Source organism: Cherax quadricarinatus, chromosome 24 (genome assembly GCF_038502225.1).
Source record: "Cherax quadricarinatus isolate ZL_2023a chromosome 24, ASM3850222v1, whole genome shotgun sequence".
Lineage (NCBI taxonomy): Eukaryota > Metazoa > Arthropoda > Malacostraca > Decapoda > Parastacidae > Cherax > Cherax quadricarinatus.
Window position 1 is genome coordinate 77,906 of NC_091315.1, and position 21,164 is coordinate 99,069.

The following is a 21,164-nucleotide window of genomic DNA, read 5'->3' on the forward strand; positions in this document are numbered from 1 at the left end:
CTAAAAAAACTAAACAGATGACAGCTAAGAGACTGAACAGTCCCTGGCTAACACCATGCATTCTCAAATCCATAAATACAAAACACCGATATGAAAAACAGTACAGAATGGGTCACATAACCAGAGACCAAACAAAACGTTACTCGTCAATCCTAACCAGCCTGATAAGAAGGGCAAAAAAATTGTATTATGAGAACAGATTATCCAACTTACGAGGTGATATAAAAAAGACCTGGAAAACCCTATCAGAAATTCTGGGAACAAAAAAGATATCACGAAATAGCGAAATAAAATTAGCAAAATCAGATGAACCCCAACTCCCACCAACAGAAACAGCAAACAGACTCAATGATTTCTTCTCCACTATAGGACAAAACCTTGCCAATAAAATCCCAAGCTCAGATACCCCACCAAATGACTACCTCACTGGCAACTACCCGAACACACTGTTCGTAGCTCCGACTAAGCCATACGAAGTCTCCCTTATTATCAACGCACTAAAAAACAAGGCAGGAGATTTAAATACCTTACCACCCTTTATATACAAAAAAGTGTCACAAGTGCTATCACCAATCATTGCAACACTCTTTAACAAATCCATTGAATCCTCCACCTTCCCTACAGTTCTCAAAATAGCAAGGGTCACCCCGATCCATAAAGGAGGAGACCAAACAGAGTTGAATAACTATAGGCCAATATCCAATTTACACCCTCTCTCAAAAATCTTCGAAAAATTAATTCATAAACGAATCTACTCCTACCTCATCTCCCAAAACATACTCAACCCCTGCCAATTTGGATTCAGGCCTAATAAAAATACTAATGATGCTATTATACACATGCTAGAACATATATACACTGCAATAGAGAAAAAAGAAGTCCCACTGGGGATCTTCATTGACTTACGTTAAGCTTTTGATACAGTTGACCATGACTTGCTCCACGTAAAATTGTCACACTATGGTATAAGAGGGCACTCCCTCAACTACCTCAAGTCATACCTCAGCAACAGAAGCCAATATGTGTACGCACATGGGGCAAGCTCTTCCGCACAACCAATTACAGTTGGTGTCCCACAGGGAAGTGTCCTTGGCCCTCTTCTCTTTCTCCTATACATAAATGACCTACCAAATGCTTCGCAATTACTCAAACCCACACTATTTGCAGATGACACTACATACGTCTTCTCTCACCCGAGCCCAGTCATGCTAGCCAATACTATATATACCGAATTACAGAAAATATCTACCTGGATGAGGACTAACAAACTTACACTAAACATTGACAAAACCTACTTCATTCAGTTTGGTAACAGAGCTACAGATGTCCCTCTTAACATAATGATAAACGGATCACCTATCACAAAGCTAACAGAGGGAAAATTCTTAGGAATCCACCTTGATAATAGACTCAAATTTCATACACATGTACAACAAATTTCTAAGAAAATTTCCAAGACTGTAGGCATACTATCGAAGATACGGTACTATGCTCCACAGTCAGCCCTCCTGGCCCTATATCACTCTCTTATTTACCCCTATCTCACCTATGGAATTTGTGCATGGGGCTCAACAACAATTAACCATCTCAGACCACTAATTACCCAACAAAAGGCTGCAGTTAGAATGATAACAAATTCTCACTACAGGCAGCACACTCCACCAATATTCAAAACACTCAACCTACTCATCATACAAAACATCCATACTTATTATTGCACCTATTACATACATAGAACACTTAACTCTGATAATAACCCTCCCCTCAAACATCTCCTTGCCAACCTCAACAGAACACATGACCATAACACAAGGCACAGATGGAAATATAAACACATAGCAGTATAATGTGATCCTTTATTGACAACGTTTCACCCACACAGTGGGCTTTTTCAAGTCACACACAGATCTACCTGGGGTGGAAGGTACGGGAGTATTTATAGTCATGACTATAAATACTCCCGTACCTTCCACCCCAGGTAGATCTGTGTGTGACTTGAAAAAGCCCACTGTGTGGGTGAAACGTTGTCAATAAAGGATCACATTATACTGCAAATATGTTTATATTTCCACTGTGTCGGTATTTTATACCATTTATTTCCACAAGGCACAGATCACTCTTTGATGTTCCTCGTGTCCATCTCACGCTATGCAAAAACTCAATGCACATAAAAGGCCCTAAAATCTGGAATTCATTACCTGTAAATATAAAAGAAACACTACCTGTTTATAAATTCAAGTCTCTTCTCAAAGATCACTTACTCACTCAAAACCAAATAAATACTGAATAACTGAACCTTATAAATTGTATATCTTAAATGTTACTCACAATTATATCACATAAATGTTAAACCTAAAACTCAATCTAACAGAATACTCCATTCTACTGAATGTACAGCAATGCATGCAACCATATGACCTGTCTTTGTAATACTCATTTGTGCTTTATAGTTATCTGTTTACAATAATGTCTTATCACTGATTTCATCATTGCTTAGTTAATCTTAAGTTAATTTTAAGCCAGCCCGTAATGCTATGCATATAAGTGGCTTTGGCATGCTGCTCTTACCTGTATTTTTTTGTGTCTCTGTATGTATGCTCAAATTACTAAATAAATAAATAAATAAATAAATTACGGTCTCCTTTGGTCATGAGGTCGCGGAGTGTTTTTAGATGGTCAAAATTTCACTTCTCACTGATTTTTCTAGATATTCCATGCCTACAGATACCCGTCGCATAGAATATTTTTTCTTGGCTGGGTACCCTGTTGGTGTAGTTTGTTTTGACTCATCTCCTCGTCTGTCATGCACCTCTCCTCGTCTGTCATGCACCTCTCCTCGTCTGTCATGCACCTCTCCTCGACTCTCATACATCTCTCCTCGTCTGTCATGCATCTCTCCTCGTCTGTCATGCACCTCTCCTCGTCTGTCATGCACCTCTCCTCGCCTGTCATGCACCTCTCCTCGCCTGTCATGCACCTCTCCTCGCCTGTCATGCACCTCTCCTCGCCTGTCATGCGTCTCTCCTCGCCTGTCATGCACTTCTCTTCTCTTCCAACAGGGAACAGCATCAGTCTGTGGTGTCTGGTACACTGCGCCAGGACCAACATGTCGACCAAGTTTCACCTAATCTTCGTCTTCAGCGTCTTATTAGCTATCTCACTGGTTATTCTTCCCTACGTCGCCTTTATCAACTACATCAGCGCCTTCTGTAAGATCCTGACCTTCCCTGAGACGCTCATCGTTACTATCTCCATCACAAGTTCCTTCCTTCTTCAGCTCGAGAGAATAAATTTTACTGCAGTTGCTGTTTTAAGGTCAGTAGTGAAGCTAGTTTAAAGTAAATGCCCTACTGTTGCTTGCCCTACTGTTCTTTGCCCTACTGTTCTTGCCCTACTGTTGTTTGCCCTACTGTTATTTGCCCTACGGTTGTTTGCCCTACTGTTGCTTGACCTACTGTTGTTTGTCCTACTGTTGTTTGCCCTACTGTTGCTTGCTCTACTTTTGTTTGCCCTACTGTTGCTTCCCCTGCTGTTGCTTGCCCTACTGTTGTTTGCCCTACTGTTGCTTACCCTACTGTTGCTTGCCCTACTGTTGCTTGCCCTACTGTTGCTTGCCCTACTGTTGTTTGCCCTGCTGTTGTTTGTCCTGCTGTTGTTTGCTCTACTGTTGCTTGCCCTACTGTTGCTTGCCCTACTATTGCTTGCCCAACTGTTGCTTGCCCTACTGTTGCTTGCCCTACTGTTGCTTGCCCTACTATTGCTTGCCTTACTGTTGTTTGCCCTACTGTTGTTTGCTCTACTGTTGCTTGCCCTACTGTTGCTTGCCCTACTGTTGCTTGCCCTACTGTTGCTTGCTCTACTGTTGTTTGCCCTACTGTTGCTTGCCCTACTGTTGCTTGCTCTACTGTTGCTTGCCCTAATGTTGTTTGCCCTCCTGTTGCTTGCCCTACTGTTGCTTGCCCTACTTTTGTTTGCCCTACTGTTGTTGGCCCTACTGTTCCTTGCCCTACTGTTGCTAGCCCTACTGTTGCTTGCACTACTGTTGCTTGCCCTACTGTTGTTTGCCCTACTGTTGTTTGCCCAACTGTTGTTTTCCCTACAGTTGCTTGCCCTAATGTTGTTTGCCCTACTGTTGTTTGCCCTACTGTTGTTTGCCCTAATGTTGCTTGCCCTACTGTTGCTTGCCCTACTGTTGTTTGCCCTACTGTTGCTTGCCCTGCTGTTGGTTGCCCTACTGTTGCTTGCCATACTGTCGCTTGCCCTATTGTTACTTGCCCTACTGTTGTTTGCCCTACTGTTGCCCTACTGTTGCTTGCCCTACTGTTGCTTCCCTTACTGTTGTTTGCCCTACTGTTGTTTGCCCTAGTGTTGTTTGCCCTACTGTTCCTTGCCCTACTGTTGCTTGCCCTACTGTTGTTTGCCCTACTGTTGCTTGCCCTACTGGTGCTTGCCCTGCTGTTGTTTGCCCTGCTGTTGTTTGCCCTACTGCTGTTTGCCCTACTGTTGCTTGCCCTACTGTTGTTTGCCCTACTGTTGTTTGATCTACTGTTGTTTGCCCTACTGTTGTTTGTCATACTGTTGTTTGCCCTACTGTTGCTTGCCCTACTGTTGTTTGCCCTACTGTTGCTTGCTCTACTGTTGTTTGCCCTACTGTTGTTTGTCGTACTGTTGTTTGCCCTACTGTTGCTTGCTCTACTGTTGCTTGCCCTACTGTTGTTTGCCCTACTATTGTTTGCCCAACTGCTGTTTGCCCAAATGTTGTTTGATCTACTGTTGTTTGCCCTACTGTTGCTTGCTCTACTGTTATTTATCCTACTGTTGTTTGCCTTACTGTTGTTTGCCCTACTGTTGCTTGCCCTACTGTTGCTTGCCCTGCTGTTGTTTGCCCTACTGTTGTTTCTCCTACTGTTGTTTGCCCTACTGTTGTTTGCCAAACTGTTGCTTGCCCTATTGTTGTTTGCCCTATTGTTGTTTGCCCTACTGTTGTTTGCCCTACTGCCGTTTGCACAACTGTTGTTTGCCCTACCGTTGCTTGCCCTACTGTTGTTTGCCCTACTGTTGCATGCCCTACTGTTGTTTGCCCTACTGTTGCTTGCCATACTGTTGTTTGCCCTACTGTTGCTTGCCCTACTGTTGCTTGCCATACTGTTGTTTGCCCTACTGTTGCTTGCCCTACTGTTACTTGCCCTACTGTTGTTTGCCCTACTGTTGTTTGCCCTACTGTTGTTTGCCCTACTGATGTTTGCCCTACTGTTCCTTGCCCTACTGTTGCTTGCCCTACTGTTCTTTCCCCTACTATTGTTTGCCCTACTGATGTTTGCCTTACTGTTGTTTGGCCTACTGTTGCTTGCCCTACTGTTGTTTGCCCTACTGTTCTTTGCACTACTGCTGTTTGCCCTACTATTGTTTGCACTACTGTTGCTTGCGCTAGAGTTGCTTGTCCTACCGTTGTTTGCACTATTGTTGTTTGCCCTACTGTTTTTTACACTTCAGTTGTTTGCATTTCTGTTGTTTGCCCTACTGTTGTTTGCCCTACTGTTGGATACCTTACTGTTGCTTGCCCTACTGTTGTTTGCCCTACTGTTGCTTGCCCTACTGTTGCTTGCCCTACTTTTGCTTGGCCTACTGTTGCTTGCCCTACTGTTGTTTGCACTACTGTTGCTTGCCCTACTGTTGTTTGCACTACTGTTGTTTGCTCCACTGTTGTTTGCATTACTGTTGTTTGCACTACTGTTGTTTGCCTTACTGTCGTTTGCACTACTGTTGTTTGCACTACTGTTGTTTGCACTACTGCTGTTTTCACTACTGTTGCTTGCTTGCCCTACTCTTGCTTGCAGTACAGTTGCTTGCCCTACTGTTGTTTGCGCTACTGTTGTTTGCCGTACTGTTGTTTGCACAACTGTCGTTTGCCCTACTGTTGGTTGCACTTCTGTTGTTTGCACTACTCTTGTTTGCCCTACTGTTGTATTCACTACTGATGTTTGCACGACTGTTGTTTGCACTACAGTTGTTTGCACTACTGTTGCTTGCCCTACTGTTGCTTGCCCTACTCTTATTTGCACTATTGTTGTTTGCACTACTGTTGTTTGCCCTACTGATGTTTGCCCTACTGTTGCTTGCCCTACTGTTGTTTGCACTACTGTTGTTTGCCCTACTGTTGTTTGCACTACTGTTGTTTGCACTTCTGTTGTTTTCCCGACTGTTGTTTGCACTACTGTTGTTTGCACTACTGTTGTTTGAACTACTGTTGTTTGCCCAACTGTTGTTTGCACTACTGTTGTTTGCCCTACTGTTGTTTGCCCTACTGCTGTTTGCACTACTTTTGTTTGTCCTACTGTTGTTTGTCCTGCTGTTGTTAGCCCTTCTGTTTGCACTACTGATGTTTGCACTGTAGTTTGCACTGTTGTTTGCACTGTTGTTTGCACTACTGTTGTTTGCACTGTTGTTTGCCCTACTGTTGTTTACACTACTGTTTGCACTACTGTTTGCACTACTGTTGTTTGCCCTACTGTTGTTTGCCCTACTGTTGTTTGCACTAATTTTGTTTGCCCTACTGTTTGCACACCTGTTGTTTGCACTGTTGTTTGCTCTACTGTTGTTTGCAATACTGTTGTTTGCACTACTGTTGTTTGCACTGTTGTTTGCCCTACTGTTTTTTGCACTACTGTTGTTTGCCCTACTGTTGTTTGCCTATCAACACATGAAGCATCACCATCTGTCAACACACGAAGCATCACCATCTGTCAACACATGAAGCATCATCTGTCAACACATGAAGCATCACCATCTGTCAACACATGAAGCATCACCATCTGTCAACACACGAAGCATCACCATCTGTCAACACATGAAGCATCCCCATCTGTCAACACATGAAGCATCACCATCTGTCAACACATGAAGCATCCCTATCTATCAACACATGAAGCATCCCCATCTGTCAACACATGAAGCATCACCATCTGTCAATACACGAAGCATCACCATCTGTCAACACACGAAGCATCCCCATCTGTCAACACATGAAGCATCACCATCTGTCAAAACATGAAGCATCACCATCTATCAACACATGAAGCATCCCCATCTGTCAACACATGAAGCATCCCCATCTGTCAACACATGAAGCATCACCATCTGTCAACACATAAAGCATCCCCCATCTGTCAACACATGAAGCATCACCATCTGTCAACACACGAAGCATCACCATCTGTCAATACATGAAGCATCACCATCTGTCAACACATGAAGCATCCCCATCTGTCAACACATGAAGCATCCCCATCTGTCAACACATGAAGCATCACCATCTGTCAACACATGAAGCATCCCCATCTGTCAACACACGAAGCATCACCATCTGTCAACACACGAAACATCACCATCTCTCAACACATGAAGCATCACCATCTGTCAACACACGAAGCATCACCATCTGTCAACACACGAAGCATCACCATCTGTCAACACACGAAGCATCACCATCTGTCAACACACGAAGCATCTCCATCTGTCAACACATGAAGCATCACCATCTGTCAACACACAAAGCATCACCATCTGTCAACACACGAAGCATCACCATCTGTCAACACACGAAGCATCACAATCTGGCAACACATGAAGCATCACCATCTGTCAACACATGAAGCATCACCATCTGTCAACACATGAAGCATCACCATCTGTCAACACATGAAGCATCCCTATCTATCAACACATGAAGCATCCCCATCTGTCAACACATGAAGCATCACCATCTGTCAATACACGAAGCATCACCATCTGTCAACACACGAAGCATCCCCATCTGTCAACACACAAAGCATCACCATCTGTCAACACATGAAGCATCACCATATGTCAACACATGAAGCATCCCCATCTGTCAACACATGAAGCATCCCCATCTGTCAACACATGAAGCATCACCATCTGTCAACACATGAAGCATCCCCATCTGTCAACACACGAAGCATCACCATCTGTCAACACACGAAACATCACCATCTGTCAACACACGAAGCATCTCCATCTGTCAACACATGAAGCATCACCATCTGTCAACACACAAAGCATCACCATCTGTCAACACACGAAGCATCACCATCTGTCAACACACGAAGCATCACCATCTGGCAACACATGAAGCATCACCATCTGTCAACACATGAAGCGTCACCATCTGTCAACACACAAAGCATCACCATCTGTCAACACACGAAGCATCACCATCTGTCAACACACGAAGCATCACCATCTGTCAACACATGAAGCTTCACCATCTGTCAACACACGAAGCATCACCATCTGTCAACACATGAAGCTTCACCATCTGTCAACACACGATGCATCCCCATCTGTAAACACATGAAGCATCCCCGTCTGTCAACACATGAAGCATCCCCATCTGTCAACACATGAAGCATCACTATCTGTCAACACATGAAGCATCCCCATCTGTCAACACATGAAGCATCCCCATCTGTCAACACATGAAGCATCACCATCTGTCAATACACGAAGCATCACCATCTGTCAACACATGAAGCATCCCCATCTGTCAACACATGAAGCTTCACCATCTGCCAACACATGACGCTTCACCATCTGTCAACACATGAAGCATCCCCATCTGTCAACACATGAAGAATCCCGATCTGTCAACACATGAAGCATCACCATCTATCAACACATGAAGCATCCCCATCTGTCAACACATGAAGCATCCCCATCTATCAACACATGAAGCATCTCCATCTGTCAACACACGAAACATCCCCATCTGTCAACACATGAAGCATCCCCATCTGTCAACACATGAAGCATCCCCATCTGTCAACACATGAAGCATCCCCATCTGTCAACACATGAAGCATCACCATCTGTCAACACATGAAGCATCCCCATCTGTCAACACATGAAGCATCCCCATCTGTCAACACATAAAGCATCACCATCTGTCAACACATGAAGCATCACCATCTGTCAACACATGAAGCATCCCCATCTGTCAACACATGAAGCATCACCATCTGTCAACACATGAAGCATCCCCATCTGTCAACACACGAAGCATCCCCATCTGTCAACACATGAAGCATCACCATCTGTCAACACATGAAGCATCCCCATCTGTCAACACATGAAGCATCACCATCTGTCAACACATGAAGCATCCCCATCTGTCAACACATGAAGCATCCCCATCTGTCAACACACGATGCATCGTCATCTGTCAACACATGAAGCATCACCATCTGTCAACACATGAAGCATCACCATCTGTCAACACATGAAGCATCACCATCTGACAACACATGAAGCATCACCATCTGTCAACACATGAAGCATCACCATCTGTCAACACATGAAGCATCCCCATCTGTCAACACATGAAGCATCACCATCTGTCAACACATGAAGCATCACCATCTGTCAACACATGAAGCATCACCATCTGTCAACACATGAAGCATCCCCATCTGTCAACACATGAAGCATCACCATCTGTCAACACATGAAGCATCCCCATCTGTCAATACACGAAGCATCCCCATCTGTCAACACATGAAGCATCACCATCTGTCAACACATGAAGCATCCCCATCTGTCAACACATGAAGCATCACCATCTGTCAACACATGAAGCATCCCCATCTGTCAACACATGAAGCATCCCCATCTGTCAACACACAATGCATCGTCATCTGTCAACACATGAAGCATCACCATCTGTCAACACATGAAGCATCACCATCTGTCAACACATGAAGCATCACCATCTGACAACACATGAAGCATCACCATCTGTCAACACATGAAGCATCACCATCTGTCAACACATGAAGCATCACCATCTGTCAACACAATCTGTCAACACAATCTGTCAACACATGAAGCATCACCATCTGTCAACACATGAAGCATCCCCATCTGTCAACACATGAAGCATCCCCATCTGTCAACACATGAAGCATCACCATCTGTCAACACATCTGTCAACACATGAAGCATCACCATCTGACAACACATGAAGCATCACCATCTGTCAACACATGAAGCATCACCATCTGTCAACACATGAAGCATCACCATCTGTCAACACATGAAGCATCCCCATCTGTCAACACATGAAGCATCCCCATCTGTCAACACATGAAGCATCCCCATCTGTCAACACATGAAGCGTCCCCATCTGTCAACACATGAAGCATCCCCATCTGTCAACACATGAAGCGTCCCCATCTCTCAACACATGAAGCATCCCCATCTGTCAACACATGAAGCATCACCATCTGTCAACACATGAAGCATCACCATCTGTCAACACATGAAGCATCACCATCTGTCAACACATGAAGCATCCTCATCTGTCAACACATGAAGCATCACCATCTGTCAACACATGAAGCATCCCCATCTGTCAACACATGAAGCATCCCCATCTGTCAACACATGAAGCATCACCATCTGTCAACACATGAAGCGTCCCCATCTGTCAACACATGAAGCATCCCCATCTGTCAACACATGAAGCGTCCCCATCTCTGTCAACACATGAAGCGTCCCCATCTGTCAACACATGAAGCATCCCCATCTGTCAACACATGAAGCATCCCCATCTGTCAACACATGAAGCATCCCCATCTGTCAACACATGAAGCATCCCCATCTGTCAACACATGAAGCATCACCATCTGTCAACACATGAAGCATCACCATCTGTCAACACATGAAGCATCACCATCTGTCAACACATGAAGCATCACCATCTGTCAACACATGAAGCATCACCATCTGTCAACACATGAAGCATCACCATCTGTCAACACATGAAGCATCACCATCTGTCAACACATGAAGCATCCCCATCTGTCAACACATGAAGCATCCCCATCTGTCAACACATGAAGCATCACCATCTGTCAACACATGAAGCATCACCATCTGTCAACACATGAAGCATCCCCATCTGTCAACACATGAAGCATCACCATCTGTCAACACATGAAGCATCACCATCTGTCAACACATGAAGCATCCCCATCTGTCAACACATGAAGCATCACCATCTGTCAACACATGAAGCATCACCATCTGTCAACACATCAAGCATCCCCATCTGTCAACACATGAAGCATCACCATCTGTCAACACATGAAGCGTCCCCATCTCTCAACACATGAAGCATCACCATCTGTCAACACATGAAGCATCACCATCTGTCAACACATGAAGCATCACCATCTGTCAACACATGAAGCATCCTCATCTGTCAACACATGAAACATCACCATCTGTCAACACATGAAGCATCCCCATCTGTCAACACATGAAGCATCCCCATCTGTCAACACATGAAGCATCACCATCTGTCAACACATGAAGCATCACCATCTGTCAACACATGAAGCATCACCATCTGTCAACACATGAAGCATCCCCATCTGTCAACACATGAAGCATCCCCATCTGTCAACACATGAAGCATCACCATCTGTCAACACATGAAGCATCACCATCTGTCAACACATGAAGCATCACCATCTGTCAACACATGAAGCATCCCCATCTGTCAACACATGAAGCATCCCCATCTGCATCCCCATCTGTCAACACATGAAGCATCACCATCTGTCAACACATGAAGCATCACCATCTGTCAACACATGAAGCATCCCCATCTGTCAACACATGAAGCATCACCATCTGTCAACACATGAAGCATCACCATCTGTCAACACATGAAGCATCCCCATCTGTCAACACATGAAGCATCCCCATCTGTCAACACATGAAGCATCACCATCTGCATGAAGCATCACCATCTGTCAACACATGAAGCATCACCATCTGTCAACACATGAAGCATCCCCATCTGTCAACACATGAAGCATCCCCATCTGTCAACACATGAAGCATCACCATCTGTCAACACATGAAGCATCCCCATCTGTCAACACATGAAGCATCCCCATCTGTCAACACATGAAGCATCACCATCTGTCAACACATGAAGCATCCCCATCTGTCAACACATGAAGCATCCCCATCTGTCAACACATGAAGCATCACCATCTGTCAACACATGAAGCATCACCATCTGTCAACACATGAAGCATCCCCATCTGTCAACACATGAAGCATCCCCATCTGTCAACACCTGAAGCATCCCCATCTGTCAACAGATGAAGCATCCCCATCGGTCAACTCATGAAGCATCCCCATCTGTCAACACATGAAGCATCACCATCTGTGAAGCATCCCCATCTGTCAACATGAAGCATCAACATCTGTCATCACATGAAGCATCCCCATCTGTCAACACATGAAGCGTCCCCATCTGTCAACACATGAAGCATCCCCATCTGTCAACACATGAAGCATCCCCATCTGTCAACACATGAAGCATCCCCATCTGTCAACACATGAAGCGTCCCCATCTCTGAACACCCATCTGTCAACACATGAAGCGTCCCCATCTGTCAACACATGAAGCATCCCCATCTGTCAACACATGAAGCATCACCATCTGTCAACACATGAAGCATCCCCATCTCTCAACACATGAAGCATCCCCATCTGTCAACACATGAAGCATCCCCATCTATCAACACATGAAGCATCCCCATCTATCAACACATGAAGCATCCCCATCTATCAACACATGAAGCATCCCCATCTATCAACACATGAAGCATCCCCATCTATCAACACATGAAGCATCCCCATCTTTCAACACATGAAGCATCCCCATCTATCAACACATGAAGCATCCCCATCTATCAACACATGAAGCATCCCCATCTATCAACACATGAAGCATCATCCCCATCTGTCAACACATGAAGCATCCCCATCTATCAACACATGAAGCATCCCCATCTATCAACACATGAAGCATCCCCATCTATCAACACATGAAGCATCCCCATCTATCAACACATGAAGCATCCCCATCTGTCAACACATGAAGCATCCCCATCTATCAACACATGAAGCATCCCCATCTATCAACACATGAAGCATCCCCCTCTGTCAACACATGAAGCATCCCCATCTGTCAACACATGAAGCGTCCCCATCTGTCAACACATGAAGCATCCCCATCTGTCAACACATGAAGCGTCCCCATCTCTCAACACATGAAGCATCCCCATCTGTCAACACATGAAGCATTCCCATCTCTCAACACATGAAGCATCCCCATCTCTCAACACATGAAGCGTCCCCATCTGTCAACACATGAAGCGTCCCCATCTCTCAACACATGAAGCATCCCCATCTGTCAACACATGAAGCATCACCATCTGTCAACACATGAAGCAACCCCATCTGTCAACACATGAAGCATCCCCAACTGTCAACACATGAAGCGTCCCCATCTGTCAACACATGAAGCATCCCCATCTGTCAACACATGAAGCATCCCCATCTGTCAACACATGAAGCATCCCCAACTGTCAACACATGAAGCATCCCCATCTGTCAACACATGAAGCATCCCCAACTGTCAACACATGAAGCATCCCCAACTGTCAACACATGAAGCATCCCCATCTGTCAACACATGAAGCATCCCCATCTGTCAACACATGAAGCATCCCCATCTGTCAACACATGAAGCATCACCATCTGTCAACACATGAAGCAACCCCATCTGTCAACACTTGAAGCATCCCCAACTGTCAACACATGAAGCATCCCCATCTGTCAACACATGAAGCATCCCCATCTGTCAACACATGAAGCATCCCCAACTGTCAACACATGAAGCATCCCCAACTGTCAACACATGAAGCATCCCCAACTGTCAACACATGAAGCATCCCCATCTGTCAACACATGAAGCATCTCCATCTGTCAACACATGAAGCATCCCCAACTGTCAACATGAAGCATCCCCATCTGTCAACACTTGAAGCATCCCCATCTGTCAACACATGAAGCATCCCCAACTGTCAACACATGAAGCATCCCCATCTGTCAACACATGAAGCATCCCCATCTATCAACACATGAAGCATCCCCATCTATCAACACATGAAGCATCCCCATCTGTCAACACATGAAGCATCCCCATCTATCAACACATGAAGCATCCCCATCTATCAACACATGAAGCATCCCCATCTATCAACACATGAAGCATCCCCATCTATCAACACATGAAGCATCCCCATCTATCAACACATGAAGCATCCCCATCTGTCAACACATGAAGCATCCCCATCTATCAACACATGAAGCATCCCCATCTATCAACACATGAAGCATCCCCATCTATCAACACATGAAGCATCCCCATCTATCAACACATGAAGCATCACCATCTATCAACACATGAAGCATCCCCATCTGTCAACACATGAAGCATCACCATCTGTCAACACATGAAGCATCCCCATCTATCAACACATGAAGCATCCCCATCTATCAACACATGAAGCATCCCCATCTGTCAACACATGAAGCATCCCCATCTGTCAACACATGAAGCATCCCCATCTATCAACACATGAAGCATCCCCATCTATCAACACATGAAGCGTCCCCATCTATCAACACATGAAGCATACCCATCTATCAACACATGAAGCATCCCCATCTGTCAACACATGAAGCATCCCCATCTGTCAACACATGAAACATCCCCATCTATCAACACATGAAGCATCCCCATCTATCAACACATGAAGCATCCCCTTCTGTCAACACATGAAGCATCCGCATCTGTCAACACATGAAGCGTCCCCATCTATCAACACATGAAGCATCCCCATCTATCAACACATGAAGCATCCCCATCTATCAACACATGAAGCATCACCATCTGTCAACACCTGAACCGTCCCCATCTATCAACACATGAAGCATCCCCATCTATCAACACATGAAGCATCCCCATCTGTCAACACATGAAGCATCCCCATCTGTCAACACATGAAGCATCCCCATCTATCAACACCTGAAGCATCCATGTGAACTTCACATAATCCTGTATAAGGCACTTCTGTGCTACACTACAATCCGGTTTTCTCTTATATACTTCTAAGTTCTTTACCATTTAAACAAAAACTAATCAGTTGTTCCATACATGTGAAACACTCTCCAGGTCCCATACTGTGATAAAGGACAATTGAGGTCACCTTTCAGTGACGTACGTTATATTGTTTGTCAGGAAGCAGGTCACGTGTTTCCTGACGCGTGTCTTAGTCATATGATGACCCAAAGCTGGAGCTTATGGTCATTTGACCGAGGACTTCCTCTGGCTTATCGGTTAACCTCTTTAAAATAGTGATTGTGATTTTAGACATTAGTATTCTTGAGTCGTTGCCTTTAAGTGACATTATAACCTCCCTTCATTAGACATAAGAAATTATTTCAGAAACATGGAGTTTACCTGGAGTTTACGTGGAGTTTACCTGGATTTTACGTGGAGTTTACCTGGAGTTTTCGTGGAGTTTACCTATCGTTTACCTGGAGAAAGTAAAATAATTTTAAAATAATAAGTTAATTATAGTAAAAATGAAATGAGAAATATGAACTGATAATTCCAATTGAAGATATAATGAAAAATTTATAAAGTGAATTTTTACAACCAAGAGTAAGAGCGGCGAGGAGGTGCAAACCAGGTTTGTTGCGGAACTAGCTGTCATCCATGTTAGTGAATAGCTATGTGAAGAGCCAGGTGTGGCATGCTAAGAGTATGTTATAATTTATTCGGTTTATGTTACACTTCCATATAGGCTGCCTCCCGACCAAAGAACCAGGTGCTAAGGATTTAACGATCTAATAGGGGCCCAGTCATTATACCAGCACCTCGTTTCATTGGCTAATCACAACCAAGCCGACTAGAGATGTGAAGCTGTGTTGTTCACTTGTGACAAGAGTTTTGACAGACTTGTCTGGGCTGCTGGTTACTCACGGTGCTTTGTCCAGCTCTTGCTTTTCGCCTCTTCTTCCACCTTGTTGTGTACTTGCTCCTATAATATTATATGTAATATAAATAGTGTACATATTGTAAATATCAACTTGCTTCTTTGGTGAAGGAAATACAAGTCATAGAGCCTATGCTGTCTTTTGCTTGCTCTACTATTTATTGTATCACTACACAGTGTGCAGGTCATTATACACCTGTGTTTATAATACCGGGTCTCAGTGAAGTCAAAGATGGTGGTGGTGGAACACATACTTAGCCAGTGGTGGTCACTAATGTAATAGATATAACAAGTGGAGATTCACTAGGTATTCCAAACTAGAAAACCTCATTAACTTCAAGACTTTTGTTATTATAATCACAGCAAGGTGTTAAAACCACAAGGATCAAACAGCACTAAACGTGCTAAAGGTTTAACATGCTTGATCAGAGACTAGCAGGGGTGGAGAGTATAACGGAGGTAGAGATTGTAAGGGCAGTGAGGAGCACTAAAAGAAGTATAATCAAAGGATGAGTAATGAATCTGTTCCTATCAAAAAAGTCAGAAGGACTCTGTGTCAAAGGTGGGACCATCAGCAAGGAAGGAAGATAAAGTAAGGGTGTTAAAGCAGTGACTACATTGGAGGTAAATTCTGCGTGCCTACTGGTAGACAGGATAGTCTTATAAAATATGACAAACTGAAACTAGAATCTGTCAATTCTCACAGAGTGAAACCGGCGCCTCTCCATTAGATCCCCGATGCAAAGACAGCAAGGAGTAGTCTCCCAACCATGACATCGATGATAAGAAGACCAGAACCCTGAACATAGCTTGTTAGAATATAATTTGTTATGAATCAACTCAGACCAAAGTTGTTGCCAAGCACCTAAAGTCGATACCTGACCAGCCGGGCTGTGGCTCGTACTTTGGATTGCGTGCAGCCACTAGTAACAATCTGGTTGATAAGGCTGTTACTGGTTGATCAGGCCTTGTCACAGACCGGGCCGCGGGGGCGTTGACCCCCGGAACTCTCTCCAGGTAAACTCCAGGTAAACAGATTCGAAGGTGGCTGGAGATGACAGTAAAATAGTCTGAGAATAGAATATCCCTGTATGAAATGTACTCATTGTTCTGAACATTGAACATTGTTCTGAACATTGTTCTGAACATTGTTCTGAACATTGTTCTGAACATTGTTCTGAACATTGCTCTGAACATTGCTCTGAACATTGCTCTGAACATTGCTCTGAACATTGTTCTGAACATTGTTCTGAACATTGTTCTGAACATTGCTCTGAACATTGTTCTGAACATTGTTCTGAACATTGTTCTGAACATTGTTCTGAACATTGTTCTGAACATCCACATGACGAGGGACCCAACGGAAAACGATTTCTTTGTTTTTGCTAAAAATGCAATACAGTCAAAGTTGTATAGAAGAACTAGAGGATGAGGTGAATTAAATTTTTTTTTGATAGCCTGCAAAGCACTAAAGGAGTGTAAACTACCACGAATGATGAGGTAGGCCTGGACGAAATACAGATAATCGCTATAATAATTGCATACAGTTCAGCTGTAAAAGTACTACCTGAGTCTAATAAATTACCTCGTACAAAACTGTCCTGGAACACCGCTGCAAACCCAACACCATCAGAGGATTTAGAACCATCAGTGTAAACTGCAACAGCATGAGAATGAGACAGAAAGCGATTAAGAACAAGGAAGCGAGAAGCAAAGTAACTGTAGGAACTTAACTTTTTGCGCACACCAGCGGAGAACAGACACAAGCTGTCGGAACCTCCCAAGAGGAAAGAGAAAAGTTAGGCTCTAAATGAACATATAAAGGAGGCAACTGAAGAGATGCCAAGTGGAAGTGAATACTAAAAGAAAAGAAACGGAGTAAACAAGGGCCACGATCACTAACATCCATTACCATCCTGTATGTGGAAGGATCATGAAGGTCATCATCCTTCCACATTCGCCTCTGCATATAGGTTCTCGACAGAGAAGGAATGAAAAGCACCTAGACACAGATGTAATCTCTGATATGAATGGGATCAAGTTTAGAAAGTTGTAGGAGAGGCTGCAGAATATATCGGGTCACCATAATCTAGTTTCCAGGACAACCGGCGATCAAACACAAGATTGAGGAATATAACCGTATCACGTTGAGGAATCCAGGAACCATACAGAGACAACCAAACATTTAGTAAAAGAATCTGGTGCGTTTTAGTGCCAGAAAATTTAAACTCATGAGTAGTGGACCAATGGGAACCTTGGTCGATAGCAATCTGAAGAAATGCTGCTACTATGTTCTATAGCTTACACAAGCTATAGAAAAGTCATTAAAATAAAGTGATGACAAAATATTAGACGGGAAAGCAGAGACCATATCATTAATAGCTAGTAAAAACAGAGCGGTGCTAAGGACGCATCCCTGAGGGACACCTTCAGCCTGGATATAGTCAGGGAAAAGCAAATTATCAATCCCGACATGGAAATGTCTTCCAGACAATAAATTTTTAAGGAAAAGTGGCAGATTGCCCCGAAGACCTAAGGAATGAATGTGCTTGGGCCAAGATGGTATATCTCCAAGTAGTGGCATATGCACTTTCAAGCTGAAAAAATGCAATAACAGAGTGGTTACTAACAAAGGCATCACGAATATAGGTATGTAAGCGAAGTGAGGGGAGCCCCACTGAACGTCTATTTAATAGAAGTTCCAGCAACTTGCAAACTGCACTAGGAACAGCAATGGATCGATAGTAACCGCAGTTTTCCATTGATGGGGAAGAACCCCTTGCGACTAAACCAGATTAAAACGACGTATGAGGACTACAAGAGCTGACAGATAAAAACATATTAACATGAATGTTATCAGCTGCCGACGATCAGCAAACAAAAGTGTTGACTTAAGTACTTGAAGCATTAAAGGCACGTTATAAGACTCTTCTCTGCTAGAAAAAAAAGTGTAAAGGTATTAACTCTCTGGCAGATTTGGAGGAAAAAAAAAGAGGAAGAGATGGAGACCCTGGGATGCAGACAAGATGATTTCCAATTGCTGTGGCAACTTCAATATGATTTGCAATGGCAACAGTTAGGCAACTTTATTCCGAAACGTTTCGCCTACACAGTAGGCTTCTTCAGTCGAATACAGAAAATAGGCAGGGACAGTAGAGATGTGAAGACGATGTAATCAGTCCATCACCCTTAAAGTCGTAGAATTGGACGTTGTCAGTCCCTCGGCCTGGGACTGACAAGCTCAAATTCTACGACTTTAAGGGTGATGGACTGATTACATCGTCTTCACATCTCTACTGTTCCTGCCTACTTTCTGTATTTGACTGAAGAAGCCTACTGTGTAGGCGAAACGTTTCGGAATAAAGTTGCCTAACTGTTGCTTATGTGTCTTACCTACCAACCTGTCGGTATTGTATACCATTTTGATGTTCAGGATTTGCAATGATGACACCGGCAGGGCTTGAAGAGTACCTGCTACTCAGTTTCCTTACTTTTTCCAACCTGTACTCATAGCATCATGGGTTTAGAGCAGGTTGCTTCTGTTTGCCCCAACTACTGGATCACTACGAGAGGGTCCTGGATGCACTAGAAGACAATAAGAATGAAAATAGACTTTGCAAAAGCGTTCGACAAGTGTGACCATGGAGTAATAGCGCACAAAATGCGTGCTAAAGGAATAACAGGAAAAGTTGGTTGATGGATCTATAATTTCCTGGCAAACAGAACACAAAGAGTAGTAGTCAACAGAGTACACTCTGAGGCGGTTACGGTGAAAAGCTCTGTTCCACAAGGCACAGTACTCGCTCCCATCTTGTTCCTCATCCTCATATCAGACATAGACAGGGATGTGAGCCACAGTGCCGTGTCTTCCTTTGCAGATGACACCCGAATCTGCATGAGAGTGTCTTCCATTGCAGACACTGCAAGGCTCCAGGCGGACATCAACCAAATCATTCAATGGGCTGCAGAAAACAATATGAAGTACAACGATGAGAAATTTCAATTACTCCGATATGGCAAACATGAGGAAATTAAAACTTCATCAGAGTATAAAATAAATTCCAGCCACACAATAGAGCGAAAAACTAACGTCAAAGACCTGGAAGTGATCATGTCGGAGGATCTCACCTTTAAGGACCATAACCTTGTATCAATCGCATCTGCTAGAAAAATGACAGGATGGATAATGAGAACCTTCAAAACTAGGGAGGCCAAGCCCATGATGACACTCTTCAGGTTACTTGTTCTATCTAGGCTGGAATATTGCTGCACACTAACAGCACCTTTCAAGGCAGGTGAAATTGCTGACCTAGAAAATGTACAGAGAACCTTCACGGCACGTATATCTGAGATAAAGCAGCTCAATTACTGGGAAAGCTTGGAGTTCATGAACCTGTACTCCCTGGAACGCAGGCGAGAGAGATACATGGTTATATACATTTGGAAAATTCTAGAGGGACTAGTACCAAACTTGCACACGAAAATCACTCCCTACGAAAGCAAAAGACTCGGCAGACGATGCAACATCCCCCCTATGAAAAGCAGGGGTGTCACTAGCACGTTAAGAGACAACGCAATAAGTGCCAGGGGCCCAAGACTGTTCAACTGCCTCCCAGCATACATAAGGGGGATTACCAATAGACCCCTGACTGTCTTCAAACATGCACTGGGCAAGCACCTAAAGTCAGTACCTGACCAGCCGGGCTGTGGTTCGTACGTTGGATTGCGTGCAGCCAGAAGTAACAGCATGGTTGATCAGGCCCTGATCCAACATGAGGCCTGGTCACAGACCGAGCCGCGGGGGCATTGACCCCCGGATCTCTCTCCGGGTAAACTCCAGATAACAGAGGAAGCGGAAGGGATGGTAGAATCATAATCCCGTCAACAAGTTCGTTTGGCCTTGCAGATAACACGTACGGCAACCTCTCTCTTACATGCTTAAAATCAAGGAACCGCTCTGTGCTCCTATTGTAACGATATCGTCCACACGTTTCAGTCTCACTGCACAAGCACAAGAGACCTCCAGGGACGCATCTCTGAGAGCAGCTGCTCCAGGTTTGAGGGATTGTATCTGAAGATGCGGTAAAAACCGAGGTCAAAAATAATTTTAATAGATCATTAGAGGACGAAGAAGGTTCCTCACTGAAAATGGTCTGTCGCGAGTAAAGGGCCAAATTCTCCCGTTCAAACTGCGAACGTGGGCTAGGAGGGCGAGAA

General features: G+C 44.1%; 1 protein-coding gene across 1 annotated transcript in view; it reads left to right on the forward strand.

Moving 5' to 3' along the window:
* The window catches only part of LOC138853189 (uncharacterized), a 62,377-nt gene that overhangs the window by 31,398 nt on the left and 9,815 nt on the right, over positions 1-21,164 (forward strand). Inside the window, exon 2 of the mRNA XM_070088502.1 lies at positions 3,060-3,315. Within this exon, the coding sequence (XP_069944603.1) occupies positions 3,060-3,315 (256 nt within the window). The remainder of the gene's footprint in view (positions 1-3,059; positions 3,316-21,164) is intronic.